Genomic DNA, 19,980 nt, shown 5'->3' on the forward strand with positions numbered 1-19,980 from the left:
ATCCGTTGGAACCTCCCTGCTGCTCAGAAATCCCTTTCGTAGGATACTTGAGAAGGGATGAAGGAGAAATGCTCTGAGCAGGGGTCCAGAGGGCCTGGTGCATGTGGGAAGATGAGAAGATGGTTCTGGAAGTCACTGAGCTCTGGCACATGCCCTTAGCACAGCCGAGTTGTCATTCCCTTGTTCCTGGGTTAGGCTTGAGTTGCAGCCCCTTTTCAGGAGGAAATTCAAATCATGGTTTTGGGTTTTTTTTTAAGCTTTGAAAACAAATGTTGGGAAGTAAATTAGGCTATGGTATGGTCCAGTGGGTTTTATTCAGTTTATTTCTACAATGAGTTAGAATCATATACAGGAAGTTGTACAGTCTTAATGATTTGAGGCTGCTCTAATAAGACTCTCATAGACTGGGTAACTTCTACAACATTAATCTATTGCCTAGAGGCTGGGAAGTCTGAGACCACGCATTAGCAGATCGGGTGTCTGGCATAGACCCACTTGACGGTTTGCACATGCCTTCTCACTGGATCCCGCGTGATGGAGAGCAGAAGGAGAACAAGTCCTTGCTTGTCTTCTTACAGGGCACTCATGCCATTCACTTGGCCTCCATCCTCAGGGCTTTAATTACCTCCCAAAGGTCCCCCTCTTAATCCCATCACAGCAGGGGTTAGGATTTCAACACATGAATTTTGAGGGAATCCAGCCTTTCAGTCTGTACCATACACAGTCATGAGTGTACATACAGTTTCATGAGTTTTGACAAGGGTGTACATCTATCTGTGTAGACAGCAACCCCCGCACCAGGTGGGGCATTTCCATCCCCTAGACAATTCTCTCCTGCCCCTTTCTCCTCAGTCTCATTCCCCAACCAGAAGTTGGCCGCGGTGTTTGCTGTATACTTCTCATCCCTAGTGCTGGAAGCAGGAGAAGACAGAACAGGGCTTTGATAATAGGGACAGAGCTAGGATGCACTCAGGAGAGTGAGCATCTCACCACACGGTGTCCCAGCCCTGTTTGCTGCGTGGCCTCTTACAGAGACACTGAAATGGTTTATTTTCATACACAGAAAGTGCCCAGCTTGGTTCCATGATTGGCTGAATCAAACTCAACAACTCATTCATACATTTCCAGGGTTTGTTGAACATGGACTTTGGTGAACTTCATGCATTTCAATCTGTTATATTTCCCTCCCTACATAAACCTTCCCTGCCTCACAACATTTAGAAATCTCCAGTAACTACGTAGAAGATATCCTCCCCCAGGTTCAAGTAGAGTTCACCGTGATGGTACATCAGTGTCGAGTGCAGAATTCTGCCCCTTCTCATGTCCAAGCCTTACCAGATGTAGGCATTCCCTTACCAAACGAGCTATTATTCAACCTGCTGGATGCAGGGGTGTTCTGATTCCTCATGAGTTCTTATTATTAGTGGGTCCTCGAATTGTATTCTTCATGCATCCTTGTTATTAGAGAGTACTATGAATGTGATGCTTACGTTTAAAGTTTAGAATTCATTTATAGTAGAACAGACTTACTACAAAGCCTAGACTGAACATGATTACATTTTCCTTCAATAGCTCCAAAGGGAATTGAGACTCTTATGTCCTCCAAAAGCATCATTACAGTTTGTATTTAATTTATATAGAATTTCTAATAGCCAACTAATAGAAAATTTCCCACTAATAAAACATCAGATGTCGTCTTTACATATTTGCATGCTCCATATATAAGATTTTTACAATTCCAGGTAGGAAACTATACTCGGAACTAAGCTTTAAAGTGAGGCTTTATCTAAAAAACGGGATGTGGTCTCTAATAGAATTCAGCCTCCAAAGTCCACTATTATATATAGAGGTGAAGAATGTGGGCTTTGGAATCAGACCTCTCTGGATTCAAGTCAGGGCTCAATTACCTAAGGACCGTGACCTTGAACAAGCTCTTTACCACCCTGAACCTCAGTCCCTTCATCTGTGAAATGGGGCTAAGAGGTGTCTGTGTGCATGTGTGTGTTGTGAGGATTGAACGAGAACGCACATGGAGGGCTTCACGAAGCCTGACATGAGGTGGTTCATAAGTAGCAGCATTTCAAAAATGTAAGTCACCCACCGAGCGAGACCAGCTTGGGGCCCTATATTTTAGTCACATATTCCCAGACAGAAAAATCCGAAACAAATTCCATGAATTCGGTGAAGGTGTGTCATGGAGTCTAGAGGACAATGGAGGTGGCCGGTCAGTGGCCAGGGCCCTGGGCCCCCAATGCCACTCTGCTTTGGTCTCTTTCACACCCCAGCTACATGATACATTTCATTGGACTACTTCTTGAAAAGTCATGAAACCCCTGATTTAATCCACCACCCTCATCTCATAGAAGGCTCGGAAGAGCGTTGGTGATTCGCAGGCACTCGGCACAGGTCTCCTGCCTCCCAGTCCCATAAGGTCCCGGGACCCCACCTGTTACGAATGGAGACAAGGAAAAGTAGAAGGAGGCAGTGCCGAGTCAGCTACCGAGTTTCCACACGGTTCTTCTAGTCAGTTTCTGGTCCCAAAGATGTCTCTAGAAAGATAGAATCATCGGTTTTACCTCCACCCTGTGCCTCAACTTGTCAGAGTTCTGGTGTGTGGGGGGCAGGGGTGCTTGTAAAAAAGATACTTGCCTGGAGACCCGTCCTCCTCTTCTGCTGGGGACCACTCTTCACGGAGTGGCCTTCACGCTACTCTGTGGTCACGGACCACACCTCTCTCCGTGACCATCTTCTTGCAAACATAATCATGGGGGTCCCCAGTGAGAGCTCGCAGATGATGTCAGGTTTTCGTCCCTTTGAGCAGCCAAAAATCTCCCTCTGGGACTCATGTCAGCATCCACTTACTTCCCAGCCTCTCACTTTGCCGCAACCTCTGTCTTCCAGCCTCTCAACATTGCCTACAGCCACATCTACAGCTCGTACAGGAACTTTGTGGGCCCCCCTCACTTCAAGACCATCTGCAGACTCCTGGGTTACCAGGGCATCGCGGTGGTCATGGAGGAACTCCTAAAGATTGTCAAGAGCCTGGTAAGGAAAAGCCCTCTCCATGAGGCCTGGGACATGCCTTCAGCTCTGCCCATGAGAATCAGCCTGGGAATCCTGTGTCCTTATCCCCGGGTTCCTCTTACCTAGCGCTCTGTGATACTTGTGCGTACCTTCAGACCTTGTGGCTTTGCCTCTCCTTTTCTGACCCAGAGCTCACTCATTGTGCTTGATAAATGAACTCAGCAATCTGATTTGGACCTTTAGGGCCTACTAATTGCTGCTTGTACCGTCCTCCTATGTAGTGTTTTCTAATTTGAGCATGAGAAATCCATGACACGCATGCCACCATTTCCCCCAACCCGTGCTCATGGCAGACATCTCTAATCAATCACCATGCCTCGCTCTCTCTTGGGAATCTCTTGCTAAACACTTGCAGTACTGCACTGGCCTCAAGAGAGTTTTGTGTCCGCCCCAAATATGATCATCAGAGCCTTCATGTAGTTCCCTATGACACTCCGGATTTTCCCAAAAATTGGAGATGACGAAACAGAAGTAAACAAAGTAGTGAATAACCATGCCGGAGGTGGGAAGGAGTATTCACCTGCTGACCCCAGTCCTCTGGGGACAGCTGTGTAGAGCCATGAGTTGTTAAGAGATTGTGGAGCTAAAGCCAGAAAATGTAACGGATTAAAGGCGTCTGCCTTGGACAAACCTATGGATTGTCTGTGTTTAAATTACCTGACGTGCCTCAGGCTCCACAGTTCCCCGGCCCATGACATTTTAGATCTTAGTCTGGATCCTATATAAGTGCCTCGATGCGCAGGAAAGACCCTGTGCCTAGAAATTGCCCTCCTGGAAGTCTCTATGCCTAAGGGACTGAGACAGCTATCTCTTCTGTCTCATAAGGGCCCATTTTTCTGTATAAAGGAGGATGGCGCTGTGCCCCAGCTTTAGGAGGGACTCTTACCCTCTCCCAAGGAGTAGTGTCTTCCTGTCATATGTAGCTCAGGCTGCTAGAACAGAATACCACAGATTGGGTGGCTTCACCAACAACCACTGATTTTTCACAGTGCCGGAGGCTGGCTCTCTATGATCAAGGTGTCGGCATCCGGGTAGGTCGCTAGTGTAGACCCTCCTGGTGTACAGATCCCTGCCTTCTCACCGTGTCCTCCCCTCTCTCTAATCTCTTCTCACAAGGGCGCAAATTCCATCATGAGGCTCCATTCCCATGTCTTAATTACCTCCCAAAGGCTTGGTCTCCCCATGCCACCCCATTGGGGGTTGGAATTTCAGTATATGAATTTGGGGGGGGGGGACACAAACATTACGTCCTTAGCACTGGCCCACAGGCTGCAGCAGAACCCCGTACACCCCAGTAGCCCTGCGTTCAGTCCAGAGATGCGCCTGTACACTCACCTACGTGGCCCTCTTCTCTTGTCAGCTCCAAGGAACCATTCTCCAGTACGTGAAAACACTGATCGAGGTGATGCCCAAGATTTGCCGCTTGCCCCGGCATGAGTATGGCTCCCCAGGTGGGTGAGGGGGCTCCAGGGGCAGAAGGTAGTGACAGGGAAATCCTGCAGGCCCATCCCACGTTGGGGGGAGTGCAGGGGGCCTTGCCCTCTCCCTGGGAATGTTCACCTCTCTAACATGCAGACAAGTTGGGTCCTCCCTGGGTTTGTGTCCTGCCCCTGCCACTAGCTACATAGCCTTGACCCACTTCTAACCGCTCTGGGCAGTCCTAACCACCTTCCCGGATGAATGTAAATGATGTGTCTGGACCTGCCTCACTGCTGCGGGCCTGGAGAGGACAGCAGGGGTGGGAGCGTTTACAGTCTGCTTGTTAAGGTCTTTCCTAGCTCAGCCCCTCTAGGGTCCCTTTTCCGTTTGCCCTCTTGTGGGAGGCAGGTGTTGCCGGTGGTGGCACAAGTGACATTTCCAGGGTGAGTCAGGAAACAGGAGTTTTTGCCACTCTGCCTCTGGGCAGAGGACTCATTCTTTCCTTCCTTAAGAATGAATGGCACAGGGACTGAATCTGGGGCCTGGGGGATGGGGAGAGATTGAGGCTGTGAGTTTGGCACCTGGTGTTTTTTCCTAAAAACCAAGCTGTCTGGTGCTGAGTGGGTGTTATTCAGAAGAGAAAAGGGCTTGCACTCGAAAGCTCTGGTTTTTCAATCCCAGCTGCCCCACTTATTAGCTGTGTGACTGTGGGCATGCCGCCTGCCCTCTCTGAGCCTCATCTGAAAATGAATAAAAGTGCCCAGTGCATGGTATTCTTGTGAGTATTAAATGAGAGGTTGTAGAAAAGTGCTTTGCACAATACCTAACATTTATAAATAAACGTTCATTCATGCCATTATCAGGATCATTATCAGTGTTTGGAGGGACTGGGAGAGATCTAGGGATGCTTTATTTGTATACGTCTCTTTTGCCCCAAAAAAGATTTGAGCTAGCCTCCTGAGCTTTCTTTAGTCCTGAGCCCTGAAAGAAATCTCACCCCTGGCCCAGATACGGAGAGGCATAGGTTTGGTTTTCCGCTGTCCCACTCAGGCCTGGGACTGCTGCTCAGTCAGCACTTCCCATAATCCTGACCAAGCAGGGACGGTTTCCCGCTAACCAGCTGCCTTCGTCCCCCAGGGATCCTGGAGTTCTTCCACCACCAGCTGAAGGACATCATCGAGTACGCAGAGCTCAAGACAGACGTGTTCCAGAGCCTGAGAGAGGTGGGCAATGCCATCCTCTTCTGCCTGCTCATAGAGCAAGCTCTGGTGAGTCCTGAGCCCAAAGACACTGGGGACCCCCACCCCCCAGCCAGATACTTGAGGCCCCTCTAGCACACCCTGCTCGGGAGGCCTGCAGCATAGACTTGTGCTCCTCCCGTGCGGGGCACACCCGACATCTGGGTTCTGCCTTTACACAGCTCCGACCACTTGAACCCTGGGAGGAGGGCAGGCATGGACGCTAGGCAGACCTGGGTTCCTGTCCCGGCCCTACCTTGTCCAGCTGCGGGATCTTGGCCACCCAGCCGGGTTTAGTTTTCCATCCTCTCATTAAATAATAACCACTTGGACGCCACAGGCCAGGCACTGCCCCGGGGGATATAGTGGTGGCCAGTCCCTGCCCCGTGTCCTGGACAGTAGCAGGGAGACTCACGCTGAGCAAGTATTTACGCAGAGATGCTGTACACGTGTATGTTAGCACAAGTGCTCGGAGGGAGGAATGCAGGGTTTCATGGGAATATAAGCTAGAACCTGGTGTGGTCCTGGGGGAGAAGGACTTCCCTGAGGAGGTGACCAGGAGAATGACCAGGAATTGGCCTGGTGAGGAAGCAGGGGTGAGGGTCCAAGCTGAGGAAAGAGCTCGGAGGGGTTTCTTCATTGGTTGTGACGGGAGGTGGCCATTCTCACCTGCAGGGTAGCTCAGAGGCCAAAGGAGAGAAAGCATGCAAAGTGCATACAGTAAGAACTAAATAACTGCTCGTAGTTATCACACCACACAGAGGGCTTGCCTCCCCATTCCCCGACCTCACAGGCCCACACGGACCCAGCACACCCTTCCCCGCCTGACGGCTCATCTGCCCCCACCAGCCCTCATGGCTCGGGCACCGAGGCTGCCTTCTTCTCATTCTCCCTAGTACTCTAGAGGCGCTGCTTGCTTCCCTCCGTGTTGTGGGGTCCCCAGCCCTCCAGCCCTGGGGGCACAGGTGCAGTGGAGCGGAGCATTGGAAGGAAAGGGAGAGGCCTCATCCCCAGGAGGCAGTGGGAGCCTCTTTCAGAGCAAGGGGACCAAGAGCCCCCTCAGTGCTAGTGCAGTGCTAGCTTGTGGGTGAACGGCCTCGGGTGAGGGAGACAAATTACAGCGTTCTTAAGCTCCCGAGAGGAGCTCGACTGGAGAAGTCAACAACCGAGAACTGGGAAGGCAGAGGGTGCGCCGTGCTGTTAAAGAATGAAAAGCAAAACAGGATAGTGAGTGCTGGGTGTCCCGCCGCTCTGCTTTTGCAGAGGGTGGAGCCTGATGTCTTCAAGAAAGAGAAAGAACCCTGGAACGGCTGGAGGGGGGAGGCAAGGGATGAGACAGTGGCTGAGGAGGGAGAGGCAGGTAGCCGCGGGCCTGGGCGGGAAACCACTGGAGTTTCCTGAGATGGAGAATGAAGAGGTCCGTGTCTGTTGGCGAAAGGCCCTTTCAGCCTCCAGAGAAGCACTGACCGTAAGCAGACCGAGGCTGTTTGCAGCCGCCCAGGCCAGTATTCTGGAAGCAGGAGGTGCGTGGAGAGGGCAGGAGGGAAGGAAGGAGCTGGGGAGGAGGCAGAACCCAGGTAGAGCCAGAGAAGGAAGCTCAGAGTGAGAACCGAAGATTCCTGCTTTTCATTGTCCTCATCGCCCGTGCGAGTGAGCCGGTTCACTCCGTCCTGGGGTCCCCACCTCTACAGGGGACACGTCCCATATGCTCTCGCAGACCCTTCCCTGCAGAAAGGCTCAGAGATGCACACGGTTTTGCTCCCCCTGCATAAGGGGCAATTGCCTTTCTGTTCCCCTTTAAATAGACTCTTGAGACAGCCAAGTGTTCCTTTTTACGGGAATAGGTTTTGAACAGGGTTCAGTGGCCCGAGTTGCCATGGAAACTTAGCCTTCAGAAGTCACAGGGACAAGATGAGGAGGAAACATTGCTCTGTTCAAGGCTTCAGGAAGATGGGGAGAGGCTCCCGGGGCACCAGGAGGAAGGGAGCTGGGGGCAGGCTGGCCCCTGGAAACCCAGGGCCTATGTATCTCCTGTTAGCACCTTCTCTCATGAGGAGCTGTGACCTGGGGAGCAGCAATTAAGTTTCCCCTGTACAAGCCCCCAGAGGCAGACTATTTTATTTAATTATTTATTGGGGATATAAGGAAAGGAAATTTTCTTCTCAGGCATCCCTGTCGGGGTGGCCACTTGCATATATCACTGAAGACAAGAGGACACTCAGGATAAAAGACCTGTAGAGCCGAGAGAGGCCCCAGCCTGTCGTCTCATCCCCTCCATTCATACGTGAGGCAGTGGGAACCAGAGAGGGGAACGCTCTCCTGGGGTCCCAGGTGCGTCAGCGGCAGGGGTGGAGGAAGGAAAGCCCCGGTTTCCAGGACTGATTCCAGGCCTGACGGAGGACCACATAGCAAGGGCTAGGGCTCCCCAGAGCTGTGCCCGTGCTTTCTACCTGACAACTGGGGGACTCCACAAACCAGACAGTGCTTCCTGAGATGAGAATGAGGCATGACATATGCATTGTTGTAATTAAAGAGGGGTACTACCAGCACTAAAAGAAGGGGAGAGAGGGGCCTTAATGACCATCCACAGAGGAAGGACTATTTAATGTGGAACGTCTACTGGTATGGAGGACTTGGAAGCAGTTACAAAGAGTAAGGTGCTCAAGTACCTTTGTGTATGCCCACATAGAAAATGCTGAAAGACATGGTACTGAGTGAAAGAAAAAAAATCACAGGACAAAACACACATTATGATGCCATACATATAAGATAAACAAGAAATAAAACCCACAAAATACCACTGCCTTGCAAACAAAAATCTAGGAGGAAAAAATATACCAAATAGTTCAGTCTTTTTCTCTAGGTATCAGGGAGAAAACTGGGATTAGGTGTCAACAGGGACTTTAATTTTTTCTGGAATGTCTAATATTTCACAAGGAAAGTATTTTCATGTATTATTAAACTAAAAATTAATTCAAAAAATAATAGTACCTAAATAAATTAATAATAACAGAAAAACTGGAAGAATACTGAAAAGCACAAAGCAGGAAGGCTTTTTTTCTTTTTTTTTTAAGATTTTATTTATTTTATTTATTTGAGATAGAGAGAGAGCACAAGCAGGTGGTGGGGGGGGCAGAGGGAGAGGGAGAGGCAGACCCCCCACTGAGCAGGGAACCAGATGTGGGACTTGATCCCAGGACTCTGATATTGTGACTTGAGCTGAAGGCAGTAGCTTAACAACTGAGCCACCCAGGCACCCCAAAATATGAAGTTTTTTGCCCATTCATCTCACATTGTCTTTTTCTAATAGATTTGTAGAATTTCTGATTGGGGATTCCATATCAGAATTTTTGCTGCAAATACCTTCTCTCATTCTGTGGCTTGCCTTTTTGTTTTTAACCAAGATGTTACTGTATCATTAATTTGTAGGTAGGTAAAATATAAATTGAAAAGATTGATTACTTCTACAATGGTATATTTTTTTCTCTTTAAGTTGGGTGCTTGTGAATATTTCTCAAAATCCAGGGGGTAGTATTAGTATGGAATCCTCTATACCTGTGAACAGGTTGTTTGCTTGGCGTGTTTAATTATGGTCTATAACATACATCAATGTATGGAATATGCAGTATTCTCACTGCATAGAGTAATCAAATCATCCATGTTACTGTGAGTGGGCGTTTGGGTTGTCTGCAGAGTGAATAGTGAGGCTATTATGAACGAAGATGCCTTGAATGTTCTTGTCTGTTTCTTTTGGTAGATCTACGCTCTCATTTTTATTAGGTGAATTTACCGTGTCACAGAATGGCTAGGTTAGTGCGTGAGACACTGCCAAACAGTTTTACAAAGTGTTTGTGCCAATGTATTCGCTCATTCAGCGATGTGGGAGAGTTTTCATTTCTTCACATTCTCATGAACACCAGCTCTGTCTGTCTTTTCCGTCATCGCCATTCTGGTGGGTGTGTTGTGATATCTCATCACGGCTTTGATTTCCCTGATCACCATGGATACCGGGCCTCTTTTCATCAGGCACTGCTGTTGGTACAGCCTCTTTTGTGAAAGAAAGCCTGTTCAATATTTTTACCTTTTTTTTTTTCTTAAAGATTTTATTATTCATTTGACGGAAATCACAAGTAGGCAAAGAGGCAGGCAGAGAGAGGAGGAAGCAGGCTCCCCGCTGAGCAGAGAGCCCATTGCTGGGCTAGATCCCTGGACCCCAGGACTATGACCCAAGCCGAAGGCAGAGGCTTAACCCACTCATCCACCCGGGTGCCCCTTTTTGCCTGTTTTTAAATCAGGTCATCTTTTCCTTGTTGATTTATATGTATTCCTGATATATTGTGGGTACCTGAATTGTAAATATATTTCTGTGGCGTGTCTTTTGATAAACAGAAGTTCTTAACATTTGATATATTTATCATTTTTTCCCTATGTGGTTGGTGCTTTCGTGACTTGTTTTTTAAAAAAAAATCTTTCCTACTCTAATGTCATGAAGATGTATTATCTTCTGAAAGTTTTAGCGTTTAACCTTTTGAGGCTTAACAGACCTTTAAGTCTGTTATCCACTTGGAATTGATGTGTGTGTTTCAGGGAAGGTAGAAATGCATTTTCCTTCCTTCCCCAGTTGTCCCAGCACAGGCGACTGGAAAGACCTGCTTCTCCCTCGGCCTGTACGTCAATGATCAGGGGCCCACAAAGGGGCCTCTTAAATATTTGTTGGGTCTAGCCTGAAATAAATCAGCATTTGTTAGGTATCTATTTATAAGTCCTGCTATGTTTTTGAAGGAAACTCCGTTATTAACAACTTGTATTTCCTTTAGTATCCCCCACCCTGAGAGATCGTAAGATGGTCTTCAGGGAAATACTGCACAGTCACGGAATCTTTGCTCAAATTTTGTGTGCTTTTTGAGCCACCGGCTCATTGTTCATTGTGAGGACCCAGGCGAAAAGAGGGCCCTCTTTGTCCACGTGAGCAAGGGAGGGCCCGGCCCTTGAAGGAAGACAGCCTGTCTGAGGGCCTGTCTGCCTTTGATGGCAGGACATCCCCTGCAGGACTCCAGTGTTCCCTGCCTTGAGCCCTGTTGTTCATTCCTTCTCTCCTGCCAAGTGGGCCACAGCCAGAGTCTGGGCAGTCATGAACTCACGGCTTCTCTTTAGGAGGCTCCAGGACAGGCCGGGCCCAAATTCACAGAACCGAGCTTGGTGGAAGCCAGGTTTCTCAACGCTGGCACCACTCACAGTGTGGGCCAGATAACCCGTTGTGATAGGGATCTGTCCTGTGCCTCATAGGATGTCGAGCAGCATCTCTGGGCTCTACGCTCTCTCTAGGTGCTGGTAGCACCCTCCCCCATTGTGACAACCAGAAAAAGTCTCCAGATACTGCCTGTTATTCCTCTAGAGGGCAAAACAAACCTCCCCCTGTTGAGGACTACTGATCTAGTGCAATCCCACATTTTGTAGCTAGGAAGCCAAGGCCCCACGAGGGAGATGACTTTCCCAGGGTTACAGCTCATTGGGGTGAGAAGCAAAGACGCTTACAGTCCGCGCACGCAGGCACAGCGGTCTGCTCGGCAGTGCCTTGCCCATGGCATTGTTGGTTTCTGTTTTGGTTTTGGTTCCAGCTCCACATCTGACCCCTCTCTCTCCTGTTTCCACTTTATAGTCCTTTTCCTTTAATTTTGTTTTTCTTATTGCATAACTGAAATGAATTCATGGCTAGAAAGCCCAAAGAAGCAGAAAAAAGAAAACAGAAACCACCTTGCCACACAAAGATAGCCACTGTTCACATTCCGAAGGGTATCCTTGCATATTAATATTATTATTATTGATTTTATTAATAATTAATAAAATTAATATTGATTTTATTAATATTAATTTTTCATTTTTTAAACTTTGTTTAGTTAAAATTAATGTTCACTGAGCTAGGAAGGGTAGTTACCTACATGGGGTGTGATGGGAGCAAGAGGTAGGGGTCTCCCACTTTTCACTTTACACTCTTAATTATTATTTGAATTTTGTGCAATAAATATTTTTGCTTTCTTTTCCCTTAAGGGGAAGTACTCACACAGTTAACAAATGTACACAATCCTGAGGCATGGGGAGTAAAACAGCAAAGCTCACCCTTCACTGTCTATCTCAGACCCTCACTCCATATTCCCACCTGCTCTTGACCCAAGGTTGTTTTTCCCATCGCCCTGACCAAAGACCCCTCCAGCCACTGAGGAAATATTCTGTCCCCACAACCAGGCACCACTAAGCAGCACCCCTCAGCCCACCTGCAAGCAGCCCACCTTCTGCCCAGACTCAGAGCCCAGTGATGTTCTAGATTGAACATGAGCCAGACTTTGTGAAAAGGAGGCACCTTGACTCCCAGTAATACCTTTCTCGTACACCGCTTTATAGTTTTTTTGTTTGTTTGTTTGTCTTTAAAGATTTATTTATTTATGTGAGAGAGGGAGAGAATAAGTGAGAGTGCCGGGGGGATAGGCAGAAGGAGAAAGAGACAGAATTTCAAGCAGACTCCACACTGAGCCCAGAACCTGACTCGGGACTTGATCTCATGATCCATGAGATTAGGACCTGTGCCGAAACCAAGTGTCAGACACTCAACTGACTGCATCACTCAGATACCCCATGGCTTTACAGTTTTTAAGTATTTTGACCTCCTTTCAGCTACGTCCTAATCTAGAAAACAAATCCACTAGCTTCATCAGACTTGGTCTGACTGGTGAGAGTCACAGATTCTGCAGACATGACTGAGAGTTCCCCCTCCCCCGCCATGGGCCAGTCAGTCTGTGGGACTTCAGGTCTCAGAGGTCATTGGACAGGATTCCTTCCCTGACGGCGCCGTTCCCAGTCAACACCTTCAGTCTACAGCATAGAAGCTTAGCTGTCCAGGGATGGGGCAAGATGATCTCAGCGTTTTTAACCTGTTACTCAAAAAATAAGAAAGAAATTAAACCTTCCTATTTATTAACACACTGTTCAAAAATGACAGCTATCCAGAGTTGGTCAAATAAATACATGTCAGTTGAGGTGTTTGCTCAGAATTTAACTGATATAAGCTTGTGATCAAAAAAGTTTGGGAAGGGGCACCTGGGTGGCTCAGTGGGTTAAAGCCACTGCCTTCGGCTCAGGTCGTGATCTCAGGGTCCTGGGATCGAGCCCCGTATCGGACTCTCTGCTCAGCAGGGAGCCTGCTTCCTCCTCTCTCTCTCTCTCTGCCTGCCTCTCTGCCTACTTGTGATCTCTGCCTGTCAAATAAATAAATAAAGTCTTTAAAAAAAAAAAAAAGTTTGGGAACGCCTGGGCGGCTCAGTGGGTTAAGCCTCTGCCTTTGGCTCAGATCACGGTCTCAGGGTCCTGGGATCGAATAGGGCTCTCTACTCAGCGGCGAGCCTGCTTCCTCCTCTCGGCCTGCCCCTCTGCCTGCTTGTGATCTCTCCCTCTCTGTCAAATAAGTAAATAAAATCTTTAAAAAAAAAACAAAACAAAACTGGGGGACCACCAGCCATGGTCCACAACAAAAGAGTGATAAGGGTATAAAATGGTGGAAACAGGGAGGAGGAAATGATGGGACAGATTTCCTGTTTGAAGGTCATTTTCATATCCTCCATGCCTAACACAGGGTTCTTATGGCCTACACCAGGGGCATTTTAGCTCCGTTCTAGCTGACAAGTAAAAACATCCCTGTCTATCCTCCAGTCTATTCCAAGGTGACAGTATTCTGTTTGAGACAGAGACGGCCAGTCACCTTAATCCAAAGCCATATCCGGTCCTTGAGACATGTCCTGTTTGTTTCGTTACTTGCCAATGATTGCCAAGAAATTAGAGCCTCGGTTATTTAGTTCTGGACCGACGACTTTTCTGTGGGGAGCCCCCAAGGATAGAAATGCCGACAAGCCGAGGACTCGGGGAGTCAGAATGCAGTTTGTTCTCCGGCAAGTTACTGGGGAGCAAATGTCTCCAGGCTTCCAGGAAGTGGTGTCGTGGTCCCAGCTGCGGCTACTCAGCATAGTCGCTCACAGAGCTCCTTCAGCATCCCCTGTACTGCATCCTGCCCCGAGGAGGCCCTGGCTGAGACCCCAGGCCCAAATCTCCACGCCTGAGTCCAATGTGCAGCCAGGATGGGGAACCCCTGGTTTAGGAGGAATCTTCTTAGCCACGGTTTCCAGAGGTTAGCCATTGATGTGTTGTCACAATTCTTGCCATATCTACAGACTCCTAGTCCCCTTGTTTGCAAAATATTTTTATTGAAATTTACTTTTTATTTTATTTTATTTATTTATTTGACAGAGAAGGAGAGATCACAAGCAGGCGGGGGGGAGCAGCTCCCCGCTGAGCAGAGAGCCCAATGCAAGGCTCTATCTCAGGACCCCGAGATCATGACCTAAGCCAAAGGCAGAGGCTTAACGCACTGAGCCACCGAGGTGCCCCTTAAGTTAACTTTGTAACTTAAGTTTATTTTAAAAGGATGCTTTATATCACTTTCATTAACAAAAAAAACATTATCTCTTGCCATCATTAGAAAGCAACCAGAGCAATAAATTCAATCAAAATGAATTACAGAGTAATGTAATTCCAGCTGCTACCTGCCCAGGCCTTTGAGCCTGAGGCCTGCTCTCTGTTAAAAATGGAGTGAGCACATGTTAGGGAGGGGGTTAGAGGTACTGGGGCCAAATGGAGACTTTCTCATTGCAGCTGTCAGAAACTGAGAAGGAAAGAACTTTCTCACCATGACTCAGTGTTGTTAAATATCATTTCCCTGCATCTCCAATACCCACCTTTTAGGAAATGCCAGCCTTGGAAGACACTGACATGCACCGGGGGTGGGGAGTGGTGGTGGGGAGCGACGTCTTAAGCCAGTTTCTTGACTGTAGATCTTTCCCAGCTGACCAGACGTGACTCTGATCCGGAATCATAATTCCTTTTCCCTTTGACCCTTCAGGAAGCAGGGAGAAAGAGCAGAGGTGAGACATGGTAACATACAGCATTATTCAAGTGAGGGGCAGATTGGTGGGGACAGACCCGCCCACACACAAACACACCCACAGATGCACAGAATTAGATAAGATCACAGATTTATTTGGCCAGGTTTACAAAGAACTCCTGGAAGTGAGGGCCCCACCGAGCAGGAGCAGATGGACTGTATCACTGTCGAGCTTTCTACTGCCTCTGGAATTCCAGACCAGGAGGGGCTAGAAGCTGGGGCTCATGCTTTCTTTGCAAAGCTAGGTGTGGGAAGCCTGATTTGTTGCTTGCTTCTTGGGGCCCTGTACCTTTGGGGTTTAACATCAGCATACAAGGAACACTTCACTAACCATCCATGTGTGTCCATATAAGGAAATGTTTAGAATGCTGGGCTCTCTGGTTAGGCCCTGTACACCCCCTCCCCTGCCCCACACACACTCCTCCCACCAGAATACCAGAGTGGGTTTCCTAGGGGGCAGAGGGGTCCTCAGCCTCCAGTTCCCAGCTCATTTCTCCACACTCGCTTGACAAAGACAAAAACATAAAATATTAGTGTTAGTGTAACTGTCTTTTTGTTGCCTCAAAAGTTAGAATATTAGGAAAATAGTGTTCTGAGACTGGTTTGATGATTCCCTTTAGGAGATGGGCTAAAACTGATACATAGTTTTTTCCACCCAGAACTGGAGCCTAAAGGTAGCATCTGAAGCTGTTGTATGTAAATCCAACATGTGTAGGATCACATTGACACTTTTTTTTTTTTTAATATGTATCCTGAATTTGTAGGGTGTCCTTTACACAAGAGAAATCAAGTCTCCAGTTAGCCTCAGGCTGAGTGAGTTGGGGAACATGAGGTTTTGTGGTATTTGGTAGAAATCCCTTACAGTTGGGGCGTCTGACTGGCTCAGTCAGTGGAGCATCTGACCCTTGATCTTGAGGTCGTGAGTTCAAGCCTCATGTTGGGCAAAGAGTTTACTTAAAAAATAAAAAATAAAAATAAAAAAAACCCAAAACTTAAATCAGTAGTTAAAAATATTTCACCCCCAAAAAATGAAACAAAGGAAAGAAATCCCTCATGGTCCATGAGTTTTAATAGCAAAGAAAAAATTTTAAAACTGAAGCCAATACAGAAAATAAAGTAGTCATCCATTGAAGAATTTGTATGAGGGTCCCTTACAATAAAATATGTTTGCAACCCAATTCCAAAACATCTTCACTTGTACTCGCTCTGTTGACAGAGTGCAATTTCACAGTAGCTTTTGGTTCTTATTAATCATCTCATGATCACTGCCCTCATAGCCGTATGGTGTTAGGAGTTGTCCTAAACAGCAGGAATAATACGCATGAGCATGGCACTCGCTAAGTCCAAAAGCGGCCTGAAGGCAATGGTCACTCACTAGCTCCTTCCAGAAAGAGCCCCATGCAGAGAGCCCCATGTGGAAGCAGGAGCATACAGCAGTTCCCCAGCAAGGAATTCCTTGAATTCCTTTTGTGTAGAGCAGTCACACTTCTTCACACTTTAGAAAACCCATTATGGTTGGATCCTGGTTCCAAAAAAAGAAAGGGGGGGGCTATAAAAGGAACATTTTAGAGACAACTAAGGACATTGTAGTATCAGCTGCATCTTATATGAAATCAAGAATATCTTTGAATGCCTGCACTTACAGTACTGAGGATCCTCTCAGTTTTACTGCTGAAGTAGCAAAGACTGAGGAAAACAATGACTTCTACTTGCTGTCGGTGATTTAGTAAAATGCACCGAGTCAAAGCAGAAATGGGAAAAGAACGGGTCACTCTATGACAAGACTATAAGGATGTGCATTGTTCTTTTGGATATTTTATAGGTTCGGTGTTTTTCATAACAGGGTTGAGGGGGGAGAAACTTCATTACGGAATCTGGGAAGTTAAGAAGAAAAAGGGTCACTTAAGCAGACAAGGTCAGAGTGTATAAGGAGGAAGAAAAGTTATGAGGGTTTTTGTTTTTTCCAGCTACTTCTGCTAGTGGGTGAGATTTATTTTTGGTAACATATGCTTAGGAGCTACTTCTGACCTCATTTTTTTTTTTTTAATTTATAGAGGCATCTGCCAGTACTAAACTCAGCCAGGTCTCTCCTGCTGCCCATCCATTTGATTTATAAGCAGGAAAGATCCGTGTAGAATCATGGAAAGGCAGATGAAGCCAGGAAAGCTGTCTGGTCCAAATTAGGAAGAGATTGTGAGCGGCCCTGAGTGAATAGCCAGTGGGCCACGTCAGCTGCCCTCTTCCCAAGGGCCACGGCGGGGAGGCTTTCCCACTACATCAAGGTCTTTTAGGGAAAAGAAAACAATAATACCTTCTCCCTAGGTGCCATTTAAGAGCAATGTCTCAAGCCCAGCTTTTTTGAGGGTTGCTGCCTTTCCATTCTTGTTAAGGGTGGAATTTACTAGTAGGTGAAGCATTCAGGAAGAAAATGGCAGAGCTGATTTTTCCAGGTAGCAGCAAAAGCACCTTCATACAATTATAAATCAGATCTTGTTACTCTCTGGCTTAAAACTGACAGGTGGCTTCTCCTCGTACTTAAAATTCTAGCTCCCAGCCATGACCCACGAGACCCAGAAGATTCAGCCATGCCTATCCCCTACCCTCATTCATCTCTTACGACTCTCTGTCCCTGGGTGCACAGTGCAGCCTCACAGCAGACTTGGAAGGTCAGGGTACAGATAAGAAAACCAAGGTGCACTGAAGGTCTAGGTCAAGGTATGGTGAGATCCTACCATCCTTGGCTTCTACCCTTATGCTTATTGACATTGACTTCCTTGGTGTTATAATTCAAGGGGCACCAAGAGGACTCCCCCCAACCCCAAACAAAAGCATCCTTTCCCCTTTCCATCAGTGTCTAAAATTCTCCTATTAGAGACTTTTGATTTGAAATGTTACCTGATCTTTAAAAGTGCCACTAAAAACACAAAGTCTGCTGAGATGGGTTTGGAGAAAGATAGCCAGTACTTTAGTGGGTAATCATTGATCAAATAATTTTGAGAAGTGGGTGTCACTCAGGCAAGGGTGTGGGGAAGCATAAGACTCCTCCAGGCCAAAACAAAAACAAAGACAAAGCAAACATTAAAGGAGAAGTTCTGTAAGATGTTGATAATATATGCTAAGGGATGAAAAGAGATTACAGCAGAGTAGATGTTTTATGCTCCATTATTTTATTTTTTAAAAGATCTTTATCTGAGAGAGAGAGAGAAACATGAATGGAGAGGAGGGGCGGGGGAGGGGAAGAAGCAGACTCCCCTAATGAGCATGGAGCTCGATGCAGGGCTTGATCTCAGGACCCTGAGCCGAAGGCAGATCCTCAACCAACTGAGCCATATCTCATTATTTTAAAATACATACTTAAATGTTAACATGTGTAGAAGAACCTGACAGGATAAAGCCCAAAATTTATCAGTGATGACCCCTAGGTGGTGGGGTTATAAATTTCTTCCTTTAAAAAAAAAAAATGCATGAGCATTTTCTTTTCCTTCTTTCTTCTTCTTCCTCTTCTTCTTCTTCTTCTCCTTCTCCTTCTTCTTCTTCTTTTTCCAAAACTGAGCATAAATACTTGAGCAGCAAAAAGAAAGAAGCTTAGAGTAGCAACTCTAAAAACATATCTGCTGTGATGTCCCATACAGCATGGTACCCAGAGTTAGCAATACTGTGTCGTATACTTGAAAGAGAGTAGATCTTATAGGACCTCCCCAGCACCACCACCACAATACAAAAGGGTAATTGTATGAGGTGAAAGATGTGTTCTGGTAACAATTTCCCAATTATCCAATCATCACAGGGACACCTGGGTGGCTCAGTCAGTTAAATGTCTGCCGTGGGCTCCAGTCAAGATCTTAGGGTCCTGGAATAGAGCCTCTCGTGGGGCTCCCTGCTCAGCGGGGAGTCTGCTTCTTCCTCTTCCCTTCCCCCTTCTCACACTCTCTCTCGCTTTCAAATAACTAAATAAAATCTTCAAAAAGAAAAATCACATTGTGCCCCTTAAAGTGACACAGTTTTGTATGTCCGTTATATCTTAGTAAAGCCTGGGGGAAAATCTACCAAATTAAGTTTTTCAGGGGACAGCCCTTGCCTGAATTAAATATTGGGTGAATTTTCAGAAAAAAATGACAAATGTCAGCTCAATGAACACATATAAAGTAACGAGCATGTTGGTGGGGGTGGGGGGTTTTAGAGATCAAGGATAACAGATTCGTAACTTCAGTGCCCTCGCTCCTCTGCTAGCCCAAGGCAGGCAGTCATAATCGATCCCGCTGAGCCTGAACGTGTAGTCAAAATCCTCTCCAAAGGGAGCCACTGCCTCAGTCAGGGGTGGGACAGGAGATGACCCCAGGGCCTCTGCTTGCCTCCTGCTGCCTGCCGCAAATCATGAGAAGGTCTCCTTCCTTGATATGTTTCCCTTCATTCTTTTGAAATATTACCATAATATATTGATTTTTAAAGAACCAAATACATCTACCAGAAAACGATCATTATAAATAGTCAGTCTCTGGTGTCTGTGGCGTGCGTGGCGCCCGCTAGACTGGGTGGACAGGATACTGTCTTCCTAAACCACTCCTAGCAATCCTGGGCCGTGCTTTTTGTCACCTCGGCTGGAAATCATTAGCCCCTTCCCCCAAAATAAACAAACCCTGACAAGATGACGTTATCCCCCAAAGAAAGCAAAGTAGCCAAAGATCCCTGGAACCTGCTTAGGCTTCCTACCCTCTCGGCGCCGGAATGCATCCTGCTTTGGTACCTAGGAGGCAACCAAGATGCCCACGTCTTCTTGGTCAGATGCAAACTCCAATATAGACAGCAAGGCAATATGGCAAAGCGTAGAACACGAGTTGGATATTATTAACCAGTCAGCCGGTTCTGTTTCAAGGCAGCATGATTCAAGGAAGACTTAATTCCATTTTTTCCCAGTCCATGAATCTGCTGATTTCTCATTCTAGTGATTTGCAATGAATATCATTTCCTGGGGCCTTTGCTGTTGCATTGGCCACATTGTTAGGCCAGGCCCTCCCTCGTAACACCCAGCTTGTAGGGTGTGCAGCTCAGTGGTTGGGAAGGAGATGTCTTGTGGGGGTTGTGCCCACTGGACCTAATGAGGAGTAAGGGAAACTCAGATGGTAAGAACATTTGCCACCCAGTAGGTTCCAAATGGCCACTTGCAATTTAAAAAAAAAAAAAAAAAAAAAAAGCGTTCCCATTTGGAGACTTGCTACAGGCACTCGTTCTTCCTGCCTTTGACCTCAGGAGAAG

General features: G+C 47.0%; 1 protein-coding gene across 3 annotated transcripts in view; it reads left to right on the forward strand.

The window, feature by feature from the left end:
- CYFIP2 (cytoplasmic FMR1 interacting protein 2) overlaps positions 1 to 19,980 on the forward strand; it is a 124,502-nt gene that overhangs the window by 82,788 nt on the left and 21,734 nt on the right. For all 3 annotated transcript variants that reach the window (XM_059417244.1, XM_059417246.1, XM_059417245.1), the window contains 3 exons: positions 2,902 to 3,045; positions 4,445 to 4,535; positions 5,641 to 5,771. In XM_059417244.1, coding sequence (XP_059273227.1) covers positions 2,902 to 3,045; positions 4,445 to 4,535; positions 5,641 to 5,771 — 366 coding nt within the window. The remainder of the gene's footprint in view (positions 1 to 2,901; positions 3,046 to 4,444; positions 4,536 to 5,640; positions 5,772 to 19,980) is intronic.

Source organism: Mustela nigripes, chromosome 12 (genome assembly GCF_022355385.1).
Source record: "Mustela nigripes isolate SB6536 chromosome 12, MUSNIG.SB6536, whole genome shotgun sequence".
Taxonomy (NCBI): domain Eukaryota; kingdom Metazoa; phylum Chordata; class Mammalia; order Carnivora; family Mustelidae; genus Mustela; species Mustela nigripes.